Genomic DNA, 24,626 nt, shown 5'->3' with positions numbered 1-24,626 from the left:
AAATAATATTTAATATTGAGAAACACCTGCTCTTACGCACAACAGGGTTTCTCATTAATAATTTCTTTTCAAAACTAAGATCTTGCAACTCGCCATTTTGGTAAAGTGGAGTAGTCAATGTCATCATTAACTGCTAAATATTATATAAATTCAATTGTCTCAAAACAATTCTAAGTAAAGCTAAAGCTTATAACATAAATGCTGTAAGACTATTCTAAGTGACCAAATGAACTGACATTAAAAGAGTTTCATCTATATCATGATCATGACACATAATCATCAGCCTATTCTAGTTGAGTACTGGATTCGTCCGGTCTTTGCCACGTCACATTTGTGCCAGCAGCTTTCGCACTTCATCATTCCGCCTGCTCCGATGGTGTCCTTCACTATGTTTGCAGAGTCGTGATTCCTCTCAAAAACATTTTCCCTTTAGTTATGAGTTCTTTGATGGCCACTCTTGATTATATATTTTAAATTATAAAAATAATGGACTTAACATCATTCATATTTTTGTTCCAGATTAAAAAAAGCATTTGCAGATCTTGAGACTGTATTAAGTACTGAAAAAGACCTTAGCGAGCACGAAGCTTACATAGCAGCACAAGAAGCGTTAAAAGAAGCAGGAGCTCAACTGCCTGAATCAGGCGAAATTTAAAACCTTTACATACTATTGGTAATACTTTAATATTTATTCACAATCATGACGTATAATTCTAATTTTTATAACAATTTTCCGCAATTTACATTCCAATATCCGCCACCGACATTTGTTCCCCCTCCACCTCCTTTACCACCTTTCCTCGTCCCTCCAATGCCGGCGCCAAATCTTACAGTCACCGACCAGGAGTTCATAAAACGCTTTGATAAACCTCCAGTCCCAAACCCATCTAGCCAAAGGACAATATCAATTAGCACAGCTAAAGAGAAACTACAAAATCTGATTGTAACTTTAAACAACTTAAAGAATCAACAAAAGCATCTATCTGAGCACATGCACACTCTTTCCGAAACCCAATGGTCAAGTATATTGGCAGATATAGAGCAAAATAAACAAAAAATCAATGAAACCATGGGTGAAATAACATCCTACTTAGATACACTTACTAAGTTACTGGCAAAAAGATCTGCGAAGAGATTGAGGATGAATAAACTTTGCTTGGAAAGGAAGAAAGAGAAAGAAGATCATATAAAAGAAATGGAGGAAAGATCTCGGAGGATTGATGAGAATCTCCAGAAGATTCAAGATGACATTAGGAGAGCTAAACAGGTAAGATCTTTAATTTTCTGTTGTGTTGAGGAAACACCAATTTTGTCTATAAAGATCTGTAATACTGGAATGACAACCTTGTAATGCCAATAATTTTAGATTATTTTATCTATGCAGGACACTCTAGTGCAAAATTTCGCCTCGTAACGGGTGGTCTTGTTAAACTTGCATGCAAAGAATTGGCCTACCCATTAGTTTCAATTTGACATATTATTTTTTATAATGTAAGTGACATTTGAAATTTTTTGCAGGAAGAAGCGTCCAAGATCCAAGCAGACATAGTTCTAAAGGAAGTCATACGAAAGAAACACGACGCAAAGAAGTACCTCGTGAAGCTCGACGCATTAATTAAGCTGCGCCGCGCGAAGCAGAATACGGCCAAGGGTAGGGGAGAAAGTGTTGTGGAAAGGGATGCGGAGGTGTTCAACAATAATATTGGTAAGTTGAGTGTGTTGAACAACTTTACAATGTTTGCTCATGTTGAATAAGGTAATGATTTTTGTCGTAGTCTAGCAAGTATCTTTTTAAACTATTAGAGATCGCATATGGGATACAATGTGCTCTATTGTCTATCTAATTTAGTCTAAATACATATAATAAATAATGTGATTGAGATACAGAAGTACTGCAGTGGTAGAATCCATTTTTGAAAAGAGACCATTTTAACTTAAAAATTTTAATTACTTCTGAATTGACTTGGAGTGAAGTTCAATGCTGTGGTACTCAAAGTACTGGATATTCCTCTTAGACCAGATATCACAGTAAAAAAAATTGTGAAGTAGTAAGGTATTAATAATTAGGTATTTTAATGATATTTAAAACAGAGAATCCTAGATAGCAAAATGAAAATATGACTATTCAATGACATCTGAATCTCGATTTGTGTTTCTTTTTTTCAGAAAAACTGAAGCAACTCTGGGTTGAAAAACTTGCAATCTACGATAAAGAAGAAGTCCAGCTTCGTGCTACTCTGGAGCAAGATACTGAAAGCAACATAGAAAGCAAGCAAATGCAGGAGTTTGTTGATAACTTGGATAAGTGGCAGGAGTTCTTATTTGGTGGGAGCTCGCCGCAGGTTGACTTCAACGGTGATATTGGCAGTTTTGTCCAAGTTAGGTGAGGAATAATAAGCAAAAAGTTTGACATACATGACAGACTATAGGTCGTATTCTAGAACTCTACTCAATGCTCAAGTCAGGATTTGAGTATGGTTTAAAGCACTCGAAATCACACTCAAGTCCCTGCCATTAGGGTCGTATTTCCAGTGCTTGTGTTTCCAGTGCAATCCTGACTTGAGCATTGAATAGAGTTCTAGAATACGACCGTAAATGTGCTATTGTTTTCAATATTCATGGACCGTAAACAGCATGCTTTGTATTTTTTGGATTTTCTTATTTTAAATGTCTGATATCGAAATTATTAGGCTATGAAGATCCCACTGCTTCTTTGATACGCAGATTACGCCACAATATTTTCTTACACCGTTATATCTAAATATTCACAAATGTATGTAACTGGAAAAATCAACAGGTTCTTAGGTTTTCAGTCAGCCGTGACCATGGACTTTTTTTCGTTAATGAATGGCTTGTGAGACTAGTTGTGTTAATTCTGAAAGTGTCAGTTTCATGCTAGTTTCATAAAAATCATGAAGGGAGTGTATACAGAAAATTAATTTGGTGACTCTGAGGGAGTATTGAAGACATTTTTGCACAGATTGATCCCCAGAACAAAAGAGACAGCACATATTATATTAGCTATTATCAACACAAATTGTTACTAACATGTATGCATATACATCAAAGTACAAATATAGTGTTAATATATAGATTCATTTGTACAAACAAATATACAGGCTGTATATTTGAAAGTGGGACATACTTATAGAGTGCGTTATATTCCTGATTCTCAACCCAACCCAAAATAATAAACTAATGAACTTAAAGTTTACAAAAAATATTTTTTAATTTTTTTTTATCGACTACTACTTGAGCACAACATTAGTTATCGAAATCTATGCACATCACTATTATTGCTCCGACGCAGCGGCGAAAAGGAAAGCACAGGTCGGGGGTGAGAACGCGGGCGCATAACCGAAATTGCTCAGTCCACGCGCGACCTTGATCTAACGAAGACACGTAAATTATTTGTCCTTCCGCTCGCCCGATCGCCGCAAAATGGGTATTTATTCTAACGTGGAATTGACTGAGATGGTGCGACTTTACGCAATAAGTGGTCATAGTGTGAGCTATTGAAATGTTCCCAAATCGGAGTTTACGCGGAGGAGGTGAACAGGGTTTCGACACTGTTGCGTTGCGTGAGAGGATTATCTCAGCATTTTATACTGTGAGACAAAATGTGTTTGTGTTGTACAATTTAAAACAAAATTTACTATGCCGTGCTAGACTATGCATTGTGGAAAACGGTGGACATTTTGAACACTTGCTCCGTACCACGTAAATAAACTGTAAATAACTAAAAAATCAATAATTGTAATTAATTTGATTTCACATTTTTAACTACGCCAAAAACCTCAATTCTTATTAAATGATAACTACTTACTAAAACATTTCGATGATAGTTCAAGTAAAAAACAATTAACATAACCTAAAACGTAAATGTGAAATCATTGTTATTGTTGCTATCTCACTCGGCGCTCGCTTGGTAGCATTCCCATTGCACTCGAAATTTAAGCGTAAAGGGAATCGGTTTATTCCTATGTACACTTCAAAACACATTTGTTGATTTATTTTTTGTTCTATCCCATATCCTAATTTTATTTTAGTCTATGTTAAGTTGTAACATGATTTACTATGACATGTATGAATATGTCTCACTTTCAAATATACAGCCTGTATACGCGTTTTAGATCCAAAGAACTAGTTTGATTTCGCAAAAATCTAAAAACTCAAACATTTCATGAGCTTTATTACAACCTTTCATTATTATATTTTTTAAGTTTATTTTGTCAATCCTAGGTTGGCTGGCAGAGATTGCTATCGAGCAATAAGGCAGCCCGTTGTACACTACACCTTTTATTTGTTAAGTGTAAAAAAGAGTATTTTATTTGTATTGTATTGTTGTTATATAAATATAAGATAAAGAAAATTCAATTTTATAATAAAAATGAACTACAAGGCCGGTGAATCACAAATTGAATAAATTTGTATTACTTACAGATCTAAATGGGATCAGTACCTCGATGGAGAAGGCACACCTCTACCCGTCGGTTGGGTGGTACCAAAAGATGTCTAATTACTAAAGGTTGGGTGCTAAAAGATATCTAATTGCAGTTAGTTGGGTGGTACTAAACAATTTCTAATTATAATTTTTGCCAGATTTTGTTGATTAATTTTTCATTGGATAAGATATTTGTGAAACCAGCTTTTGCAAAATGTATCGTGTGGCTACAATTTGACTGCACCTAAAGTTAAGATGACCTTTACCTTTAACAGTCCTTGTTTATACTGTGGCGTGGCCATGATTTGTGGGTACGGAGCTTTCCGAAAGCTGCATTTATAAGAGCTTATTGAATAAATTGTGTATTGTATTTTAATGTTCTGTTTTTTTTTCCTTTTCCTATTTTAATTCTAAGTAATAATATTATACAAATACATTTACGAAACTACGGTACGGTTGCGGAGTTCTAAACAATACTCTACTATCATTTGTAAGTCAATGCTACTATAACTCATTCTGCAAGGAAAACTCTGGGGTCGCAGAAGACTTGGTAGAAAAACCACAAAAAAAATTGTTCCAAAATCTTGCAGTGGTTTCACCATCAATCCATTTATACGTCACACTGCACTGGTCACCTCTTATTTTAGATTATCTCCTAATAGGTTCCCAATGACTCGCCCACTTTATATAATAATATTTTTATTTCACTCACAAATGGACAATTGTATGTACATTGTAATTATACTTTGAACATGCCAATATACTTAGAATAATAACGCATAGAATGATAGTTTCATATCAAACGAACTGTCACAATTGAGGCAAAAATCAAATTCATGTAGGCTAGTTTCAGTAGTAGGTTAATTTTCGGTTTTAGTGAATATTTATATAAAAATACAAGTTGAAACGCGTTACTTCCTTGTGGAATGTGATGTTAGTATCTAATTTATGTTTGTCTGACGTATTTTTACACTCATTTACCGCACATTTCGTCATTGTTAGCTAAAATTCTGGAGCTGTTCGCGGTGCAAGTAGACCTTGAGCACTGACGGCCCGCCCGCTCGTGTAGGCCCATTGGGCGCGCTTCAATTTGCCTCACTTAGCGTGTGCGGACTAGGTTTCTACGCGTTATTATTCTAAGCCTATATACATCTTCGGGTATTGTGCAAATCCGCGTATGTACTATTGGTAAAAAGCGCGTATCTGCATCAAACCTAATTTCACAGGAAAGGGATTTAACGTTACTACTTTGTTATTTCAATGGCTACGACTTTAGTTTTTACACAGTAAGTATTTATGTTGTCTACGGGCTGATAACAATAGATTCCCATAAATCACGCTAATTTGGCTGGCTGACGTGATTTGGCCTTTAAATTACCGGAATGGAGAGTAATAATCAAATGTACATAGTGTAGTTTATATGTAGGTTTGTTTTTCAAGTGCGGTAGCACCCCCCAAAAATTACTTCCGAGTCTCCTACCCCCTAGGATTTCAGCGCCCACTGGGGGTAGGGACGATGTAGGGACCCCTTTAGGAAACTAAGGTTTAGACGTGCTGGTTTCATCACGTTTTCGTTTGTGGTTTACCGTTATGTTTTAATGTACTGTGAGGTACCTACTGAAATAAGACTAAAATGTTGATAATCAAGTCTTTTTTTTAATCGTCATTATGGTTTTATAATATATCCAGTAAGAAATACAGTACAAACACACCGACTCGTTTAAGAACTATGAAATAAGCTTTCGCACTCTTTTTACTGCTAATTTCGTTAACATATAACTATTATCTAGAATATTAATTACATTACTTATTGATGCCATTGGATGACCAACAAGTCCTTCACCGCAGATTTAGAAGTTACAATAAATTATTTTTAATGTCACGGGCAAATAACTCGAGAGGCCTGCTGATCGCAATGCAAGGCGAGTATTTAGTACCTAGGTATGCTAGATGTCGCGGCTACTGCATTTTTAATCAAAGTTACTCTAATTTGTAATACTAACAAACAAAACAACTAGATGGCGATAATTAAACAGAGTTTTATGGATATTAAATTCATAAAATGTTTCTTTATTTAGGTATACACCCATTAATAAATTTAACATTGCTTATTAAATTACACTATATAACAAATTGAATTTACATTACAAATAATCTGTCCTCCGTTTTTAAAAAAGAATTAGTATAACTATTATTTATATTTAGAAAACGGAGTGTTCGCACAAAATGTAGCACGTATAGCATGCTGTCCTTACAATAAATATTGGTCGGATTGTTCTCTCGTAAAAAAAGACCAATGTCTCTATTAATATTGCCGACTTTCTTTTGTTTTGTTTACGATTAGCGCCATCTACCCATATTAGCAAAGCTTGATTTAGAAATTATTTCAAAACACACAATACCTTCTATTGTACGCATTTAAATCATGGCTCAATATTAAAAAAAAATACAAGGATAATAAATTTACTACTTATATTTCATATTAAAGAGGTTTTAATTTATACCCATTTACTTTTACCTAATATAAATTACATCCAAGATAAGTAAGATGGGTTTTAGACCTTTTACAGAGTTAAGATTAGCAGTCCTCTAGAGTTATAGATCCATGCTAATGGTAATATTCTGTATTAGATATATTTGAACAGATTGATTTTGTTTTCAATCCGATTTGCCAACGAACGTGTTAGTCAGTGTACGGTTTTTCTAATTGACACTTGTGACAGCGGTCATATAATAGGCAAAAAACGCAAGATTAAAATGTAGTATTTAACCACTTTGGGTATTACAAGCTTGAAGTTTAGTTGTCACCTCGTAGCATCGAGTATACAACCAGAAATAGAGACGAAATAAGGGTAATCCATCCCTGGCAACTTATCAGGCAAACGGGCCTTATATCACTTTTAAATATCAACTCTTGTTTCCACTGAAGTCACAAATTAGAAAGTTGAAATACTACAGTACGTTTCCGTTTGTACCAAAAATATTCTGTATTCATTGTAATAAAGATAATATCTCCAACTATGGGCAGCTGTTCCGTGCGGTGGTGTGGGAAACACGACGATTGACGACACCCGTCAATTGTTTCGAATTCGGGCTGGCCAATCGGAGCGCAGTAATGATTTGGCAGAATAGTTTTCAAACAAATTAAATGTCATTTCGTCTCATACTCGATGCCTCGTAGTGATCTGTTAAGTATTTCAAGTTACCCAAACTAACTGTAGTCAACCTTTTAAAAGACATGTTACACATTTGACCGCCTCAGTAGTCTAACGGTTAGTAATGTGGGACCAATTCGAAAAACGAATTCTCTATTTTGAGACCAGGTAAAAGGTGTGGTTGTGTAGCATATATTATTATCTCTCCTACATATGACTAACCGATGTCACAGGCATCAGTATCGTAAATGGAGTTTTGTAGACAAAAGGACAGTGGTTTTGGTCGATACAGGGTGTCATTTATTTATTTCACGATATAATGGGGTCTCAATGTTTCCTATGGCCATCCCATCAAGCTGTACAATAAATGGTGGTTTTAAATTAAATTACGTAAAACTTATTCAAATTATTTTGCATAGCATACACACAGAACGCCGAATAGTGTACTAAAAGAGCGTTGTGTAATAAAATCTTCACATCATAAAATTATCGTTTATGTGACGCATCACCCCTTGAAGTATTGTCAAATAAATAAAAAGCACCCTATATACACAATATTTATATTTACTAAATAATTCATACAGGTAACTTAAAATTCATCTCCACTACCCTAAACTGCTTTAAATGTACCCTGTACGAGAGGGTAAACGTGTGTGAATATGGTTACCTAAGATCTTTCAGACTGACAGACACATCTAGACCTAGCAAAAATTACGCAGCTGAATTTAATAGCGGCAAAAATTAAAATGAAATTTTACACTTAGCGACTTGTCGCTACTCTAGCTTCAAAACGGTCTCTGGCTTATGTTTGTTACATTTTTTATTACACTAAAAATTTATACAATGTAGATAATAATTGTTCAATATAAAGTTACACAAAATTGTGTCTTGCTACAATTTTTACAAATTCGATTGTATGTCACTGCACCTACATATAATTTGAGGTAATACGGCATTACACACGGCGGCAATAAAAAGGGGCCAAACGTAAAACGCGATACTAATTCAGTAATTTGTATTAGCCTAATCAGTGTTAGTCTTGCTTTTTCATAAGACGGGTTTTCTGTCACTTTTTCACGCTGTCTATTCACGACATTAAAAGTACTGCTTGTAATAAACACTATCTATTATTATCTACCAGTGCTACTACATAAATTTTCACGTAATATTAAGGCACGATGTAAACTAATAATAAATTTAAAATGCGATGTATTATTAAACGCCGCTCGAGAAATGCTTACATTAATTATATTGGGCTATACATAAAATTGTACTTTGAGCCATTGACATAGTGTTGAAATTTGCAGCGACGGTTTCGGTAGCTTTCTTTCAATTCTCTCGTCCTTCACTAACTTTAATTTTACGGATATTATTAAAATATAGTAAATAATTAACAAAGAACTGATTCCTCTTTAAAATAAAATGAATATATACCTATGAGATGCGCACAAAGCGTTAGTTTCCACATAATGGCGTACGGCATTGAAGTGGCGTTTCTTGCCTGTAGATTCGTTCCCTGAACGTTATAATTTGGGCCTTTTGCCTTATACTGATAAAAAAATCACTCTCCATTTTTTCCTGCATAAGATACAGTAATAGAACACATTAGTGAAATAAAAAAAAAGAAATGTCCCTATTTTTTATGTTAATATTTCTAGACAATTTCTAAGACGCGGTTACCTCAAAATAATAAATAAAATTGAGCGATAGGCGCCGAGTTGTCTAGACGCCTAGGCGCCAGCTAGTCGCGCCGCGCGACGATAGACCTGCGCTAACGCATCGCGCGTTAGTTTTGTACTTTGTTCTCTGTCAAATACATAAACTCGCAAGCTGACTCGGCTCACTGCCCCACACCGTTGTTGCTCGTCGGGTGTCAATATTGTTCCCAATTTTTCGGAAAACTTTGAGACGTTATAACTTATTTATTTATTAAGTATTTGAGAAAAAAAAACAACAAACATATTTTTTTTATTTCCATTACACAGTATGCTCCTTTGAAATGGCCAGTGATTTTTTATCACCTGTATAGGTGTGCATGCTCCAACGTCGACCATATCGTCATCTTTCCGTCAGGTGAGATGCGAGGTGTATTGTACACTTGTTTTAACCATAAAGAAAAAAAATTCTAGCACCCATTTTACGCCGGTGAAATTCGACACACACATATATATCTGCTTTCAACTATAATAATAATAAATAATAATAAATAACGCACACACTCAACATAGCCCCGCACTAGGGATACCCTGTGTCGCGGGTGCCATGGACACACACATAGACAACCACAAATTACACCCAAACTCACGAGAGAAATAAATGTAAGCCATACAAACATTTCTCCCGGCCCGGGAATCGAACCTGGGACCTCTGCGTGGCAGTCCGGCATGGTAACCGTTCGGCCACGGAGGCAGTCAACTATGAGTTATTTTCATATAAAAAAGTGCCTACGCATATGACGATTAGTAGAAATTATTATTTTGTGAAAGACGAGTGAGATCGCCTTTATTTGTGTTTTACGTTTGAATGATTTGATTGTTTTATATTTTTCTGTTTTGTTTCTTTGTTTTCGTTGTGTGATAGTCAAATAAATCGCACTTTTAATACAACAGTGTATTAGCTCAAAAATTCTATATTTTCAGAATCGATGAAAAACGAATTACTCTCACTTCCTCTTGAAAGATTATTAAAGTGTATTTATAGGCTAAAGTTTATTACAGACGTCTAAACAATTTCCTACTTAGCAAATAAAACTAAAAGTTAGTTTCAGACTTTAGAGTAAGGACTCCTTTGTTCAGATCTAACTTACAAAACGTTTGTCTCATTTGGAGTTAAGTATCTTTTAATTGCTTCTTACAATATTCTAACAATGGTTTTATTGACGTGTAGAGATTCAAAGTTAACGTTTAACTATGGTATAATCTTTAATTTCACATATGTCGAGTTATAACACTATTGTAATAGCAGTGCGATATATGTTTTTCTTTCTTTCAATATATGGCTAGTGCTTATAATTTCTTTAATCTACTTTGCAGTGTCGCAAATGTTATTTTTTGCATTCTGTCATTTTATTATAGAGTGATAACGAATCTGAACGAATGCGCTCATTCAATATAAAAACTCGGGGTGACTTATTCCTCGTTGTTGGCCCCTTTTTATTGCCACCACGAACACACATACACGCAACTATTTAATACTAAATATTAATAAATATAAAATAGTTTTCACATTACCTGCAAGTGTACCTGCTGTTAGCAGTACAAGTAAATGCACTGATATTAAAAACATAGGGAAATTACAAATGAAGTTAAATTAATTACTTCAAAAGTGGGTTAATAGGTTATTTTGCCTTCGTATGGTACGTGAAAAAGACACGAGACTTGAATATTTGGTTATTATATTAAAAAATGTGACATTAATCAAGAAAATGTGCCTTGTGGCAAGATTTTAATTAAGGTTAATTTTTGCACCTTTTGTAATTTAAAATTCTGACGAAAACTTGTTATTTACATACGAGTATATTACTCGTATATGGAATTCTGAATAGTGCTTAAGTAAATTATTTGCGTCAAAACTGAAAGTTACATCTATAAAGGGCTCGTGGAAAACTACAGTGAGACTCATACACAAACGAACGGACAGCTCATGTATTTAAGTCGAGCTCATGTTTTTGTTCGGCAAAAATTTTCGTCGAGTCACCGCCGCGGTAGCTCACGGATCACGGACTGGTTCGAAACTTGTCGACCAAAAATTAGACTTAAATACGTGAGTTATTTAGTTAAAGAGGACGTGACTGTAATATCGGACTTAAGTTAACTGTCACATTTTTTTCAAAAACATATAGATGCTGTGATACAGTAGACAATTACTATTGATAACTAAACTATTGTAATTGACATTATCAAATATTACTACTGACATTAGTAACTTCCTTTAAATGGCTAAATAAAAATGTGCCTACGTTTTTATGTCTGCAAGTGTAGCATATGACTCTCACTGATTCCTTTGTGTGACAATTTACCTGTTGACACATGTTGTGTCTACAAACACATTAGCCGCAAACAACATACAAAAATCCACAAGACACGTATAAGTCATAAATAAAAAATATTCTAAATTAAAAAAAATATATTTACATATTTTATAGTTTAATTTTAATCTTTTGACGAGACATTATAAAATATTTTTTGGATTTGGGAAGTAACGGAGTATTAATGAAATCAAGGAAAAATATTTTTCATTCATTGTTAATTAAAGTACACTTGTAAACGATATGGGGCGATTTCGCATAGATGCCACATTCATATACTGTGAATATTGGCCGTCCGCCAAGGTGTTCGCAATGAATGCCTAGGCTAAGTTGGATAAAAATCAACATTTTGCGTCACAAATGTCGAACATGTCGGCCAACATCATCATTCATGGCGAACATGTTGGCGAACACGACCAACCTGTTCGTTAGTGAATGGAGTCATTATGATTACAATTTTTTTGGTAATAGCGTTAAAATAAACGCGGGAAAAGAAGCCCTTGGTCTTCAAATAGTCATTACCATTAGACATTACCGCCTGGGGCAGCGGGGTAAACGAGTAAAACATTAAGAATAATTAGGTGTACGTTTAGTACCGTTTCTGTACAAAAACCGACTGGTTAAGTGTACATCGCCTTACTTGCGGAACCTTCGAATTTTGTATAATAATGAGAATAGTATAATGAGAAATATAGATAATTTAAAATTATTTCTTGATCTGCAAAGCCGATCTTGACCCTACAAAAAACTGAACAACTTTCCCCACAAGTTTTGGCAAAAAAAATACTGATGTCAAAGTTGAGATTTATCATTTCAAAATTCGAACACCTAGTACATTTATTTATTTTATTGACATTAGTATTTTTTCCTCTGAGGGCAATGATCAAGATCTTACAGCCTAGTTCAATGTTATTAAATTATTAAGGCATATCATATTTGGTACATCGAGGTACATTTAACGATCTCCGTGATTAGGTTACTTGCACACCAGTTTTCACGGTGTCGCCATCTCTGAGGTCCCGAGTTCGATTCCGGCCGGGTCAATGTAGAAAAACGAACTTTTCTGTATTGTCTCGAGTCTGGGTGTTTCTGGTACCGTCGTTACGTCGATACTTTATACTAGAAAATACACTCGGGTATAAGAGTTAGTTTAGTTTTTGCTTACAATTTAGAGGATGTTTGTAAGTGTAAGTACACAACATGACTTCAATATGTGTGTATGCCTAATGTTGGGCAGGACACTAAATTCCATAATCTGTTTCCACAAATAAATGATTTATGAATTACGAATTAAATTTTGAAACTATCAAAAAAAAATCTAAAATGTGTTTTATTTCATAGGCAATCAAATTACATTCTTATGGCCGATTCTCCTAGAAGTTTAAGTAAGTATCCAATGGATACTCTTTGTAAGACTATTGTTCACATACCATGTCACCAGCGCTCCAAGCGCACTTTATGTTAAATGTTATTTTATTGTATGTAGGTACTATTTTTCTAATCTCTTTAATATTAGTTTATAATGCAATTCAATACATTTGTTGACATTAAATGTACTAAATTGACATGTAGTGACGTAATTTCCAATTATAAATGATTACGATTATCATATATTATTTGAAGTCATACATATACAAAACACTCGGGAAAAGTTGTCCAGTATCTTGTGTAGAATCTGTGGTTAACCAGACTAGGAATTAATTTTACATCACCCTATGGAGAATTTAATTAAATGAATACTAGATATCACTATGAAAATAAATCATCAATAAAATCTACCTAAAAAAATATTTTACAATTTCACTAAGGACTACTACGAGACAATGCGTCACTATGCAACCTGAGGACTTATGCCATCGTTGGGCACGGTTCACCTGTAGTTACAAGCTACTAGACAAATCACATAACTTCTTAGAATTTTATAAACATCGAGTATATAACCAGAAATAGAGACCAAATAACTGCCATCCATCCCTGGCAACTCATAAGGTAAATGGGCCTTATATTACTTTTAAATATCAACTCTCGATTGCAAATTCACAAATTAGAAAACTGAAATAGTACAGCGCCAACAACTGACCTGTGTGTACGTATCCGTATATTCCAAAAATATTCTGTATTTATTGTAATGAAGATAATATCTCTAACAATGGGGGCTGTTCCATTCGGTGGTGTGGGAAAAACAGCAAAACATGTAATTACAAAACAAACGGAATCACATTTCAGCAGTAACTAAATATTAAATATGTAATTTTGCAATTTTCGTCCATTATAGCAAAGCTCAAGGTCAATTCGGGCTGAGCAATCGGAGCGCAGTCGTCACCGTAATAATTTGGCAGAATAGTTTTCAAACAAATTAAATGAAATTTCGTTTCCATTTCTGGTTACATACTCGATGTTTACAAATGTATTTTTAACGCACATTTTCGCTTTTTTTTTCCTAACATAATATTATATACTAAGCCGTATAAACTGACCGACAATGAAACAATGGTTATGGGTTTCAGCATCAGGGTTACCATTTAATTATCAATTTTTACTACGATGCAGATAAAATAATAAAATAAAAAATAATAACGAAGAACACCGTCGGCAACGGTATATTTATTAAGGGCAATTTATTAATTTTACCATTGTTCAAACACCTCAGTTATTTGATTAAAACTTGATTGTTATAATTGTTAAATACAAAGATCGGACGCAAAGAAAAAATCGTTCGACCCGACAGGACTCAAACCTGCGACCACGGGATTCCGTCTCCATTGCTTTACCAACTAAGCTACAGGTCGAGTTATCGAGTTGACAAATTTCTTCTGCGTCTGTTATAGATCTTATATTCATCAGGCAGTCGACACTGTAAACGATATTTGTATATACCAGAAAATAATTTAATAACATGGTGGTAAAACATCGTTTTATCAAATAAACTTGATTTTCAGGACGGTATAAAATGGCAACACTGAGGCTCAGACGTACAATAACTCATTATTTTCATTGTCAAGTTACATATCGCACACCGGCAGCACTGGCATAAAAATGGCAAATTTGATGACTGCGTTTTAGAATTACCCTATTGGTCAGTCCGAGTATATGTTGCAGTGAATTTTCGGGTTTTAACTAAACCCATAAAACGGCTCGTACTGCCGAGGCCGGTGTACAACATCGTCGACCGGATGAAAGGAACCAGGAGTACCGCCGTCACTGCCAGAGGCCGGCGTAGTTGCCGATGAGAGGCGCGGGCAGCGGGCCGCCGGCCGTGAACACGCGCGTGCCGCTGTCGTCGTAGCAGTGCGTGTAGATGGCCGGCACGTATTTCACCTGGTTGAAGCCGTCCGCCTCCTCGTCGGGGAACTGCGCAACCGTTTCACGATTACTCACTTAGCTGACGAATTAACGTGATGCGTAACTTCATACGAAAGAATTAAAAAGCTGTCGCTTACCACGTAGCCTCTGGAAGCCCTCAACGTAACCGTTTTTGATGAATGAATATTGCTCTCTAAGTATTTGCCCGCTCTCAAGTCGTAGAACATTAGCAATCCTGCAACAAATATTATTTATATTTATATTTTGATTTTTTAAAGGCCTTTGACTTTTGTCACGTATTAATTACAGGTCAATACGATTTGGGTAGTCACAGTACAGCGTTACACATAATACAATCTCACCATAATTAACTAATTGATACTTATTTCTTTTAGTGAAATAATTTTGTTTAAACAAATATGCGATAAATGAAGTGTACTTACTACAAGGACCCATATTAGGTCCATTACTGTTCTTACTATGCAATGATTTTACACGGAACATAATCGCAAACGAATAATTGTATATAATACAAATAACAAACTATTCCTAATTTGAGATCAGGCAGTTAGTGTGGTTGTCAGGCACATTATTATTTGTATTTGCCGATAATACCAGTTTTTTTTCGAATAAAAGAAATTACCGAGCCCAGTGCCGATGGTGAGCATGTTCCCGCGGAAGCTGGCGGAACGGATGCCGCAGCCGTTGTAGCGCGACGTGATCTTCTTGATCGACTGCAGTGTGCGGCAGTCTAGCAGCAGCGTGTACGATTTGCAGCCGATGGCGTACACGCCGCTTTCCTGAGACACATTATGGATCAAACCCACATCGACTGGGAAAAATAATCGGAATATGGCACAAGATTTATTCAGAAGTAGAAACCGAATTCATTAGGATTTCTTAAATATTCCTTTTTTACCTTGGCGTCCCTGTATATACTAACACATGTAGTACTTTCGAGTGCTATTCTAACCAGTTTTACTTAACAAATGTCAATCTTAGTTGTACCTGCGTGGCGAGGCAGACGAGGTCCTGGCAGGAGGGCAGCTTGCGCGAGAGAGTCTGTCGGAAGGTCTCCGCGCTGAAGACGTGGATGTAGCCGTTCAGGGTTAAAGCCGCAATCTCGCGCCAGCGCGGATTGAACGTCAGCGCACGCACTTTCTGACCTGTATTCAACATTAAACACGATATTAACAATGTATTCTGAAACAGATTTCATTAATTTGAATTTTGGCATACTGAAGTTCGCTGAAGTTTTAATTAATGTATACTACATGTAGTGACGGGACGAACAAGTCGCCCACCTGGTGGTAAGTGCCACGCTTGTCCATAACAGTTGCAGTACTACTCAGTGCTTTAAATCACCGAGATCTGAGGGGCATTGCTACTGCGTTCATCACTCTGAGATATAATTTGACATGTCCCATGTGCCTGTAATTTCACCAGCACTCTTAGCCTTCATAACCGGAACGCGGTAATTCTCACATTCCTGGTTGGTGATAGAAATAGGTAAGGTAGTACTTCATTGGACGAACTTCTTCACAAGGAGCTCTACTGCTGCTCAGTAATTAAATTTTGTTTCGTTATTATTTCGAAATATTTCATTACGGCATCGATGTATTTGAAAGAAATATTGCAAATCGATACCTCCAATGAAACACTACGCCAAATTAATTTTTGGAGCTGTTCTGTTTTTCGTTTGTTTTCGGGGTGCATAATGTTAGTAAAAAATATGTAATATATGGCTGTGTACAAAAATAACGGAAAATGACCAAAAAAAGTCGGCGTAATGTTCATTGGAGGTATCGAAATGATATACGAGTACGAATGAGTTTCTTAGGCTCAGCTCACACTGGCGCAGAGTCGAAGCGTCGCGACGCGTCATGCTTTCGCCTATACCAAGTTCATCTCTATTTTCCCAGTATTAAGGTAAAAATTTGTGTCATGCAAATACGGAGCTGCGCGTCGTCGCGCGTTACTTGCTGGCCCTTCGCTCTGCGCCAGTGCGAGCGGAGCCTTAGGCTGCAAATTCGGCGCACCCGAGCGGCACTCCTTGAGGCAGACGGGCGCCACGTAGTCGTGGTGCGGCGCCAGCTCGGGCGGCTCCAGCGGCGCGCGCCACAGCGCCAGCTTGCTGTCGCGGGACCCCGTCACCACGAACTCGTCGTCCAGCCAGCACATGTCCAGGATCTGCACACAGGGCGCACCGCCGCCGTCAGCTAACTCACCAGCCCGCTTGGCTGGCCTATACCTCACAAATTAGGACGCTCGAACATATCCGTGCAATCCAAGTACACACAAGTCAGTTGTTGGCGCTGTACTATTTCAGTCTTCTAATTTGTGATTTCAGCGCAAACGAGAGTTAATATTTATAATAATCTCAGTACAGCGCACTAAAAAAACCGACCTCAAAAGTACGTGGAATTACATCTTTTTATCAAGTTTTTTTGAAATCGGTTACGGGAAGGTCGCCACTATACGGAACTTGACACAGGAGATAACAAAAATCGGTTCTCACTACTCAAAGTACATTGACAGAGAAAAACGCCTTGAATTAGAGAATAGCAAAACCAACCATTAAAATAATTGCTCCTTATAATAAAACTTAGGCGCTATTTATAAAAATGAATCTTCATGCGTGAACAGCCACTCTTAGAGGTGGATGATTTTCTTCAAAATTAAATAGGACCACTAAGGGGGTACCCTCTTACCAACAAAAAAAGGAATCGTGAAAATCAGTGCACAAATACCGGAGTAATCGCGTAACATACATACAAAAAAAACATGCAGTCGAATTGAGAACCTCCTCCTTTTTTTGAAGTCGGTTAAAAAGTGATATAAGGCCCATTTGCCTGATAAGTTACCAGGAACGGATGGCCCTTATTGCGTCTCTATTTCTGATTATATACTAGATAATACTCAAGGACCCTTTCGAATATGCTTTTTTATTATAACTTGGTTTTATTCTCTTTTTTTCTTCTTCTTTGTTTAATGTTTGAAATTTATATATTTTGCATGTCAAATAAAGCAGATTTTATTGTATTTATTGTTGAAAAAAAAAACATACCCAGTCTTTGTGCGCTTCGCCGACGGCGACGGGGTCCAAGGTGGGCAGGCTATAGATCGCCAGTTCGCACGAGTTGCGCGCTCCTGTCGCCAGCAACGTTCTGTTCACATCAAAATTCGTCCCCTCATTATACACTTCCGGACACATTTCACCAGCAGTAGTTCCTTGTGAGAGTTCTACCAAGGAGGGCCTCAAAACCTATCTATTTTGATTGTAGTTATTATTGATACCATGCACCAATAACTCCAGAGGTCTGTTAATCGCGGAACAAAAAAGCGTAGACGAGTATTTAGTACCGATTGATGCACTAGATGTCGCAACGAGTACCAAATAGCTTTAGCTTTTTAGTAGCAGTAGAGATAGAGACCTTACCTATTTCTGCCGCCAAGCAGTAATGTAAGCATTACTGCGTTTCGGTTTTGAAGGATAAGGGTGCCGGTGTAATTATAGGCACCTAGGACTTATTAACTTATGTCTCAAGGTGACGGGCGCAGAGGCAGTGCCCCTCATATGTTTGTGATTAAAAGCGTAAGCCGCTTACCACCAGACATACGACTTGCTCGTCCCGTCATTCAAGTTATTTTTGTAATTAATTTGATTTACATTGACAAACTGCAATTTATCAAAGCTACTTTCTAGTAATAACAAACAACTCAACTAGATGGCGCTTATTGCATACATTTTAAAGGATACTGCTGGCAAAAAAAATGTGTTATTCTGTTTACAATTAGCGCCATCTAAAAATGTTAGCAAGCGTTGTTTTTGTAATTAATTTATAATACACACTGTCATCTATTGATAGGCATATTTGTTAAGATTCAGAAAATAATTATAGCGCATGATTAACATTTGAAAAATATTACAAAGAAAAAGCAGATAATTATATTTCTAAAAACTGGTGGAGTATTCTCGCAATAAATATATGAATATCATGGTAGTATAACATCATGGCATTCAATGAAATGAAATATTTTGTAGTTTATGTGATTTAGCATTCTATCGTTTTATTGAAACGTGGTGGAAAAACAGTACATCCGCCACAATTGTACAACAGTCCAGTTTTCATGTGAACATTGCTGTGTCCCGCTTTCGAAGGGTAAGGGCGCTGGTGAAATTACAGGCACATGGGACTTGTCAACTTATGTCTCAGGGTGTCGGGCGCAGTGGCAGTGCCCCTCAGATCTTTGTGATGCGACAGGCGTGTCGCTTACCACCAGGCAGACGACTCGTTCGTCCCGTCACTTAATATTACACAAAAAAAGGTCCATCCGTGACCAGAGAGGAAGCAAGCGCCCGGGCAGAAGCAGCCGGCAGAAGCGCGGGGCTACCTGGAGGGGTTGATCTGCAGCGCGTGGATGCCGGTCTGGTGGTCGGCGCCGGCCCACGGCGCGCGCGGCCGCAGCGTGGGGATGGCGTCCAGCGCGCGCGTGCGCACGTCGTACACCATCAGCTGCGAACGCCCGCCTGTTAGTCTTGGTCAGTGCAATACTTCACCGGACACATTGCACTCTCCGTAACAAAGTGGTTTCATTCCAAAATCTCCTTACAGTCACTCCATTACAGACGGTGCAATATAGACACATAGCTCTTGTCTTTTTGAATCATTTGCCGATGACCTTACCACTTACCTTATTGCACTTGGTGCCGAAGACGACCTGCCTGTCGGAGAGCCACTGCGAGCAGAACACCTTGTTCATGTTGCCGAGCGCCACGGGCGTCTCGCGGAACATGTCGTGGGTGAGCATATGTCGCGTCGCATACGACGGGTCCACCGTGCGCGCCTGGAACAAACGCGCTTCAATATCAGCTTTTAGGCCGAAAAACGACAACAGATACGCGCCCTCAAAAATAAAATGACATTCGAAAACGTAATTTTCGGGAAACGCTAAAATAGATGGGAAACTTATACTTGTTCCTAAAACAAACCAACGTTTCAGGCCCTTCACAGGTCCCATGGTCACGGTTGACCGAGATGATAAAGTCATCAACAATTGTCTAATATTAATGCAAACCACCCCATTTTTCACCATAGTTATAGAGGATGAGCTAGATATTCTCCGGTCCCTCCTGACGCGTAGGTTTCTGGGAACTGGAGAGACGCTTCGGCGTCGGGAGGTGAGCGTGCCTACAGCTCCGTCACCAAAGTGGAGATTTGGTATTGGACTGTAGAGTCAACGGCTTAGCGGTGGCATCCGTTAGTTGCAACGAGAAGTGAGCATGCCTACAGCTCCGGTACCTATCTGAACAATGGGTAGGCAGCTCACCCAAGGCATTAACCTTTTGAGAACCAGATGAAGTCTGTATAAACGGGCTGTCTGTGGTCAGGACTTTACTGATAAGGTCCCTGTGTAGGCTTGCTTGCACAGGTTTATAGTACCCTTCTCGTATACCTTAAAGGTCGGCAGAGAGTGTCACTATACACAAAACTTGTGTAGAAATGTACGGGAGTGAGTGTTATGCGACTCGACTAGTTCGTCCAGTCATTTTATACCATAAAAAAAGATGCCACATTATAAGCAGTAGTTTCATAGCGATGCTCCACATAAAACGCATGTTTAGTACCGACGTGCGGTGCTCATGCGTGCTGATAACAAACGACCTTTAAGGAAACTTGTTATTTTCTGTTGAAGTTGCTATACAAACGTTAAATGTTATAAGTGAAAGTCATGGTAGGATTGCTTTTACTATCTTTATCTAAAACCTGCGTGATCAAGGTCACATGACATCACAACTTGTTTTGGCGATTATTATTAAACATTTATGATAAGATTCTATCAGTTTTGGTGCCATTCTCTATTTGCGAATTTAATTATATTTATTTTGTACAAGTTGCACTGACAGTAGTTATAACTAAACATAGAAGTCATGGTCATACAAGGCTTGCGTTTTTACACTTGAAAACGTTTATTTAAGCTACTGCTCGTTCACTACACTGACCTTCCTGAGAAGAAAGAGCAAGAAACTCTAGGGATTGCTCTTTTCAAATAAACTTAAATGCTATGGAATAGATTTTGAATCATATTTGTGTGGAATCCAGACTCATGTTGTTTTTCCATTCTTCTTTATCTAAAACATACTCTACAATTTTGTAATGTGACTTTTCAATTAAAATACTTTTGATGTCAGTTTTAAACTTAGGAAATGGTAGTCTTAATATATGCTTTGGAATCTTACTGTAAAACGTATACAGTTCCCCATAAAAGAATAAAGAATCGTTGACCTTAGCTAAACGAAAATGTGGTACCATGAGTTTGGACTTAGTTCTAAGGTTAATATTATGGATATCTTCTTTCTTAACGAAATTATGTATATTTTTACGGGCATACAAAATATTTGAGTAAATGTACTGTGATGCCACAGTCATGATACCAGTCTCCTTAAACTTTTCTCTGAAAGAAACCCGAGAACCTAAACAGTACACAGAACGAATCACTCGTTTTTGCAACACAAATATGGTTTGTATATCTGCGCTTTACCCCACATGAGAATCTGGTAGGACATTATACTATGGAAGTAACTAAAGTAAAGTGTCTCAGAGTGACGGGCGCAGTGGCTGTGCCCCTCAGATCTTCGTGATTTAAAGCTTCGAGTGGCACTGCAACTGCTATGGACAGGCGTATCGCTTACCACTACGCGCACTACTTGTTCGTCCCGTCACTTGAAATTATTTGAAAAAATCATAGGAACTGTAAGGGCCCGAGACGTTGGTTTGTTTGAAAAAACAAATTTACTCAACTTAGATCCAAACAATAGTTCCAACTTTTTTCGTTTCAACTCGATATGGTTTGAGGTTTAGGTGGTGACCATCTCACAATATTTATTTGTGTATGTATTGTATATTTCATAGTATCTCGATGACAGAGAAGGCAAATGTGATGTGTAATCCTGTAACCTTCTGAAATCTCAGAATTGTATTTCCTTGAAGTTTAATTTAAGCTGATAAATATAACATAATAAATTGCAAATAAAGCTTCTGACCTCTGGTGCAAGTATTTCTCTTGACCGTACATAGTCTACAAAATTATACGACGTGGAGAGAATGCGGTGCTGTTGAGCTGGGGTCTCCTCCTCACTGTCACTGTCTGAGTAGCAGACAAAATCTTCTACTTTGTCAGGCTTCCTTTGTTGTTCTAGTCTGAAAATGGATTTACATTTCTGTGAAAAAGCATTTCCAATCCAATTATTTATAAGGTAGTGTATTTTTAAAGTAAAAAATGTACAATATGGTTATTAGTGACTCTTTCTGTTTTTAAAAGCGAGTCTAAGTTAGAATACTGGTGTGGGGCACACAAAAGCAGCCTCCCTGCACGACGAACCATTCCCTTCTAGTAAGCGTGGTCGATCGATTGAACGATCGGTAAGTACTTTACTCTAATTGGCAAACCCTTTCACCATGCTGGTAGACGTATAGTGTATGCCATCAATATGATGAGAAAAAGAATTTGGCATCTGTGACATTAAATCCTTTTTAAAATCTCTTGATGAATACTTATTTCTTTAAATATTTTAATGCCAAAAGAAAACAATGAGGGGCAACCTGCACGTTAGATGTTTGCAAATATTATCTGTTATTATCAACAGAGTAGCCTTACCGACAAGCCTATATGCAAGCACTGATGCGTGTTAATGAGGAGAAATAATAAATCCCAATGGGAAAGGGGCGTGATGTATGTATGCATATGTATTATCAACATAGTAAATTATGACCTAAACCTTTCTGAACAATGACAGATTGATACACAATATTTTAATCACCAATTTAAAGGCCTTATAGTAAAATTGAAATAAATGGTGCAGTTTTTTAAAGAAAGTAGCTTCTTCAATGATAATCACTAAACATCATGGTTTATTGATTTACATATTATATATTACATAGTATATTGATTACAGAAACTACTGTTTCTAATCAAATCATTTACCTGATCAGATTGTTATGAGGAATGTTTTATCAATTCAATGTGAATCCCTTGGCCATTTCCATCAAAGCTTTTCACAACCAAAGAGAGGGGTGTAAAGTTCTGTGTAAAGTTCAGTTTTGTAGGATGAAGGTATTTTGTCAAAATAGCCATCATATGATGGTTATTTTGACAAAATACCTTCATGTTTGATACCTAACCACCATGAGATCAGACTTAATGTTGAATCAAGAGGGTCAGATTTTGAAATACGCTATAAACACATATACAGGCTTCAGACACTCAAAGTTGTTGAAACCTGCTCTTTGCACCACTCCATAGACAACTTTGGCTCAAAAATTTTTGTGTCGTCATGTTAGCAGTGCCAACAGCTCCGGTACTTATCTGGACTATAAGAAGGGCGCTGTAAGTGGGGTGCTCACCCTTGGGTGCCTTGGCAAGAACTTTGAGAACCGGATGAGGTCTGTATCAACGGGTTGATCTGGGGTCAGTACCTGACCGATAAGAAACCGATGCAGGCTTACTCGCTATAGTGCTCTTCTCATATAGCCAAAATGTTGGGTAGGAGTGGCACTTAATCAAAACTTAGTATGAGACATGGGACTGTGTCCCCATTTTGAATTTTTGTGCCCATGGCGAATCTATCAGTGCGTAATAGCAGCTTTCGGGAATTTACATGTTTGACTAACATGTGACGTTCCAATAATATTTGATTTTGATATGTTTTTACTACAACACTACCAGTAACACGCAAGATAAAACCATTTTACAAAGTTTGTTACCCCAATGGGTCCTATCACGATTCAAACCTCGGTCTCCCTCATTTAACGCTGACAATGCTAACCACTAGTCAAAAATCAAATGTACAATGTTAAAAATAATATGTAATTGTAATTGTACAGTCAGAAACACAACAAGGAAGTTGCTTCTAGGACATTATTCACATTTAATATATTTATAATTGACACAGTATAATATTTTTCATGTTTTGAATTATTTTAAGGTGTGACAAAACTTATTACAGCTCAAATAATGTAACATTAAAATTCATACAATGACATGGAACAAAAAACATCGATGTTTTCGTACTAGTTTAATATAATTATCATTATTAATTTCTAAGTCGGCAGGCTTTGGTTTCGAAGTGCTAAATGGAGTTTTATAAGCGATGAAATATCTGCGTTATAGAAAATTGTGAAATAAATTATGTTTGTCTTACCTTAGAGCCCTGGCTTTTGCTCTTCGTTCTTTAATTCTATTCGGATCATAGCATGAAGGATACCTCCCCTCAATCGCGCGCCTCACCGTCTGCGCCATTATTACACTAAAACTAAGTTTACTAACTCCAACTATTCACAAAGTAACACGGTCAACTATTCACTTTCGTTTTGTTCTGTTGTACAATCCAAAAATCGACGACATCTTTCAACATTATTCGGGTCCACGCGTCCACGTTTATTTTCTTTAAAGGCACTTTTTTCTACAATCACACATTGTACAAATGTTATATTGATAAGAATGAATATGACAAATATTAATTATTATGAGAGTATCTCTATAATTTCCTAAATTTAGGAAATAAATACGTACGCTGACGGAAAGCTGGCTGGCTGTCAATTAGTAGTGTTGCCATTATTGAATAACAAAAAATAAAACCTACTAAATATACTGTATATCATAGATTTAGTATATATACTAAATCTATGCTGTATAT

The 24,626-nt window shown here is 36.9% G+C and overlaps 2 protein-coding genes across 2 annotated transcripts; one reads left to right on the top strand and one right to left on the bottom strand.

The window, feature by feature from the left end:
- Nucleotides 1-524: 524 nt before the first annotated feature.
- On the top strand, nt 525-4,797 carry LOC113228324 (FK506-binding protein 5-like). Its single transcript, XM_026461586.1, has 4 exons — nt 525-1,267; nt 1,519-1,705; nt 2,167-2,383; nt 4,444-4,797. The coding sequence occupies exons 1-4, from the start codon at nt 701-703 to the stop codon at nt 4,517-4,519; spliced, it is 1,047 nt and encodes a 348-aa protein (XP_026317371.1). The 5' UTR covers nt 525-700; the 3' UTR covers nt 4,520-4,797.
- Nucleotides 4,798-13,978: 9,181 nt separating this feature from the next.
- On the bottom strand, nt 13,979-24,229 carry LOC113228316 (DDB1- and CUL4-associated factor 12). The gene is made up of 10 exons (XM_026461574.1): nt 24,132-24,229; nt 21,975-22,131; nt 19,625-19,777; nt 19,325-19,446; nt 17,997-18,096; nt 16,969-17,119; nt 15,938-16,095; nt 15,573-15,729; nt 15,067-15,164; nt 13,979-14,977 (listed from the first exon to the last, which is right to left on the bottom strand). Exons 1-10 carry the CDS (start codon nt 24,227-24,229, stop codon nt 14,825-14,827), a joined length of 1,347 nt encoding a protein of 448 aa, XP_026317359.1. The 3' UTR covers nt 13,979-14,824.
- Nucleotides 24,230-24,626: the final 397 nt, after the last annotated feature.

This window comes from Hyposmocoma kahamanoa, unplaced genomic scaffold (assembly GCF_003589595.1).
Source record: "Hyposmocoma kahamanoa isolate Upper Pololo Valley unplaced genomic scaffold, ASM358959v1 226, whole genome shotgun sequence".
NCBI classification, from domain to species: domain Eukaryota; kingdom Metazoa; phylum Arthropoda; class Insecta; order Lepidoptera; family Cosmopterigidae; genus Hyposmocoma; species Hyposmocoma kahamanoa.
Note: the sequence above shows the minus strand (reverse complement) of the source record. Positions and strands in the feature narration are given on the sequence as shown.

Excerpts from the sequence above, each read along its gene's own strand:
- LOC113228324 (XM_026461586.1), top strand. The coding sequence starts at position 701 with ATGACGTATAATTCTAATTTTTATAACAATTTTCCGCAATTTACATTC. Across the intron at positions 1,706-2,166 it reads GGTGTTCAACAATAATATTG|AAAAACTGAAGCAACTCTGG; the intron begins GTAAGTTGAGTG and ends TCTTTTTTTCAG. Across the intron at positions 2,384-4,443 it reads GGCAGTTTTGTCCAAGTTAG|ATCTAAATGGGATCAGTACC; the intron begins GTGAGGAATAAT and ends TATTACTTACAG.
- LOC113228316 (XM_026461574.1), bottom strand. The coding sequence starts at position 24,229 with ATGGCGCAGACGGTGAGGCGCGCGATTGAGGGGAGGTATCCTTCATGC. Across the intron at positions 22,132-24,131 it reads GCAAAAGCCAGGGCTCTAAG|ACTAGAACAACAAAGGAAGC; the intron begins GTAAGACAAACA and ends ATCCATTTTCAG. Across the intron at positions 16,096-16,968 it reads CCTCAAGGAGTGCCGCTCGG|GTCAGAAAGTGCGTGCGCTG; the intron begins GTGCGCCGAATT and ends TGTTGAATACAG.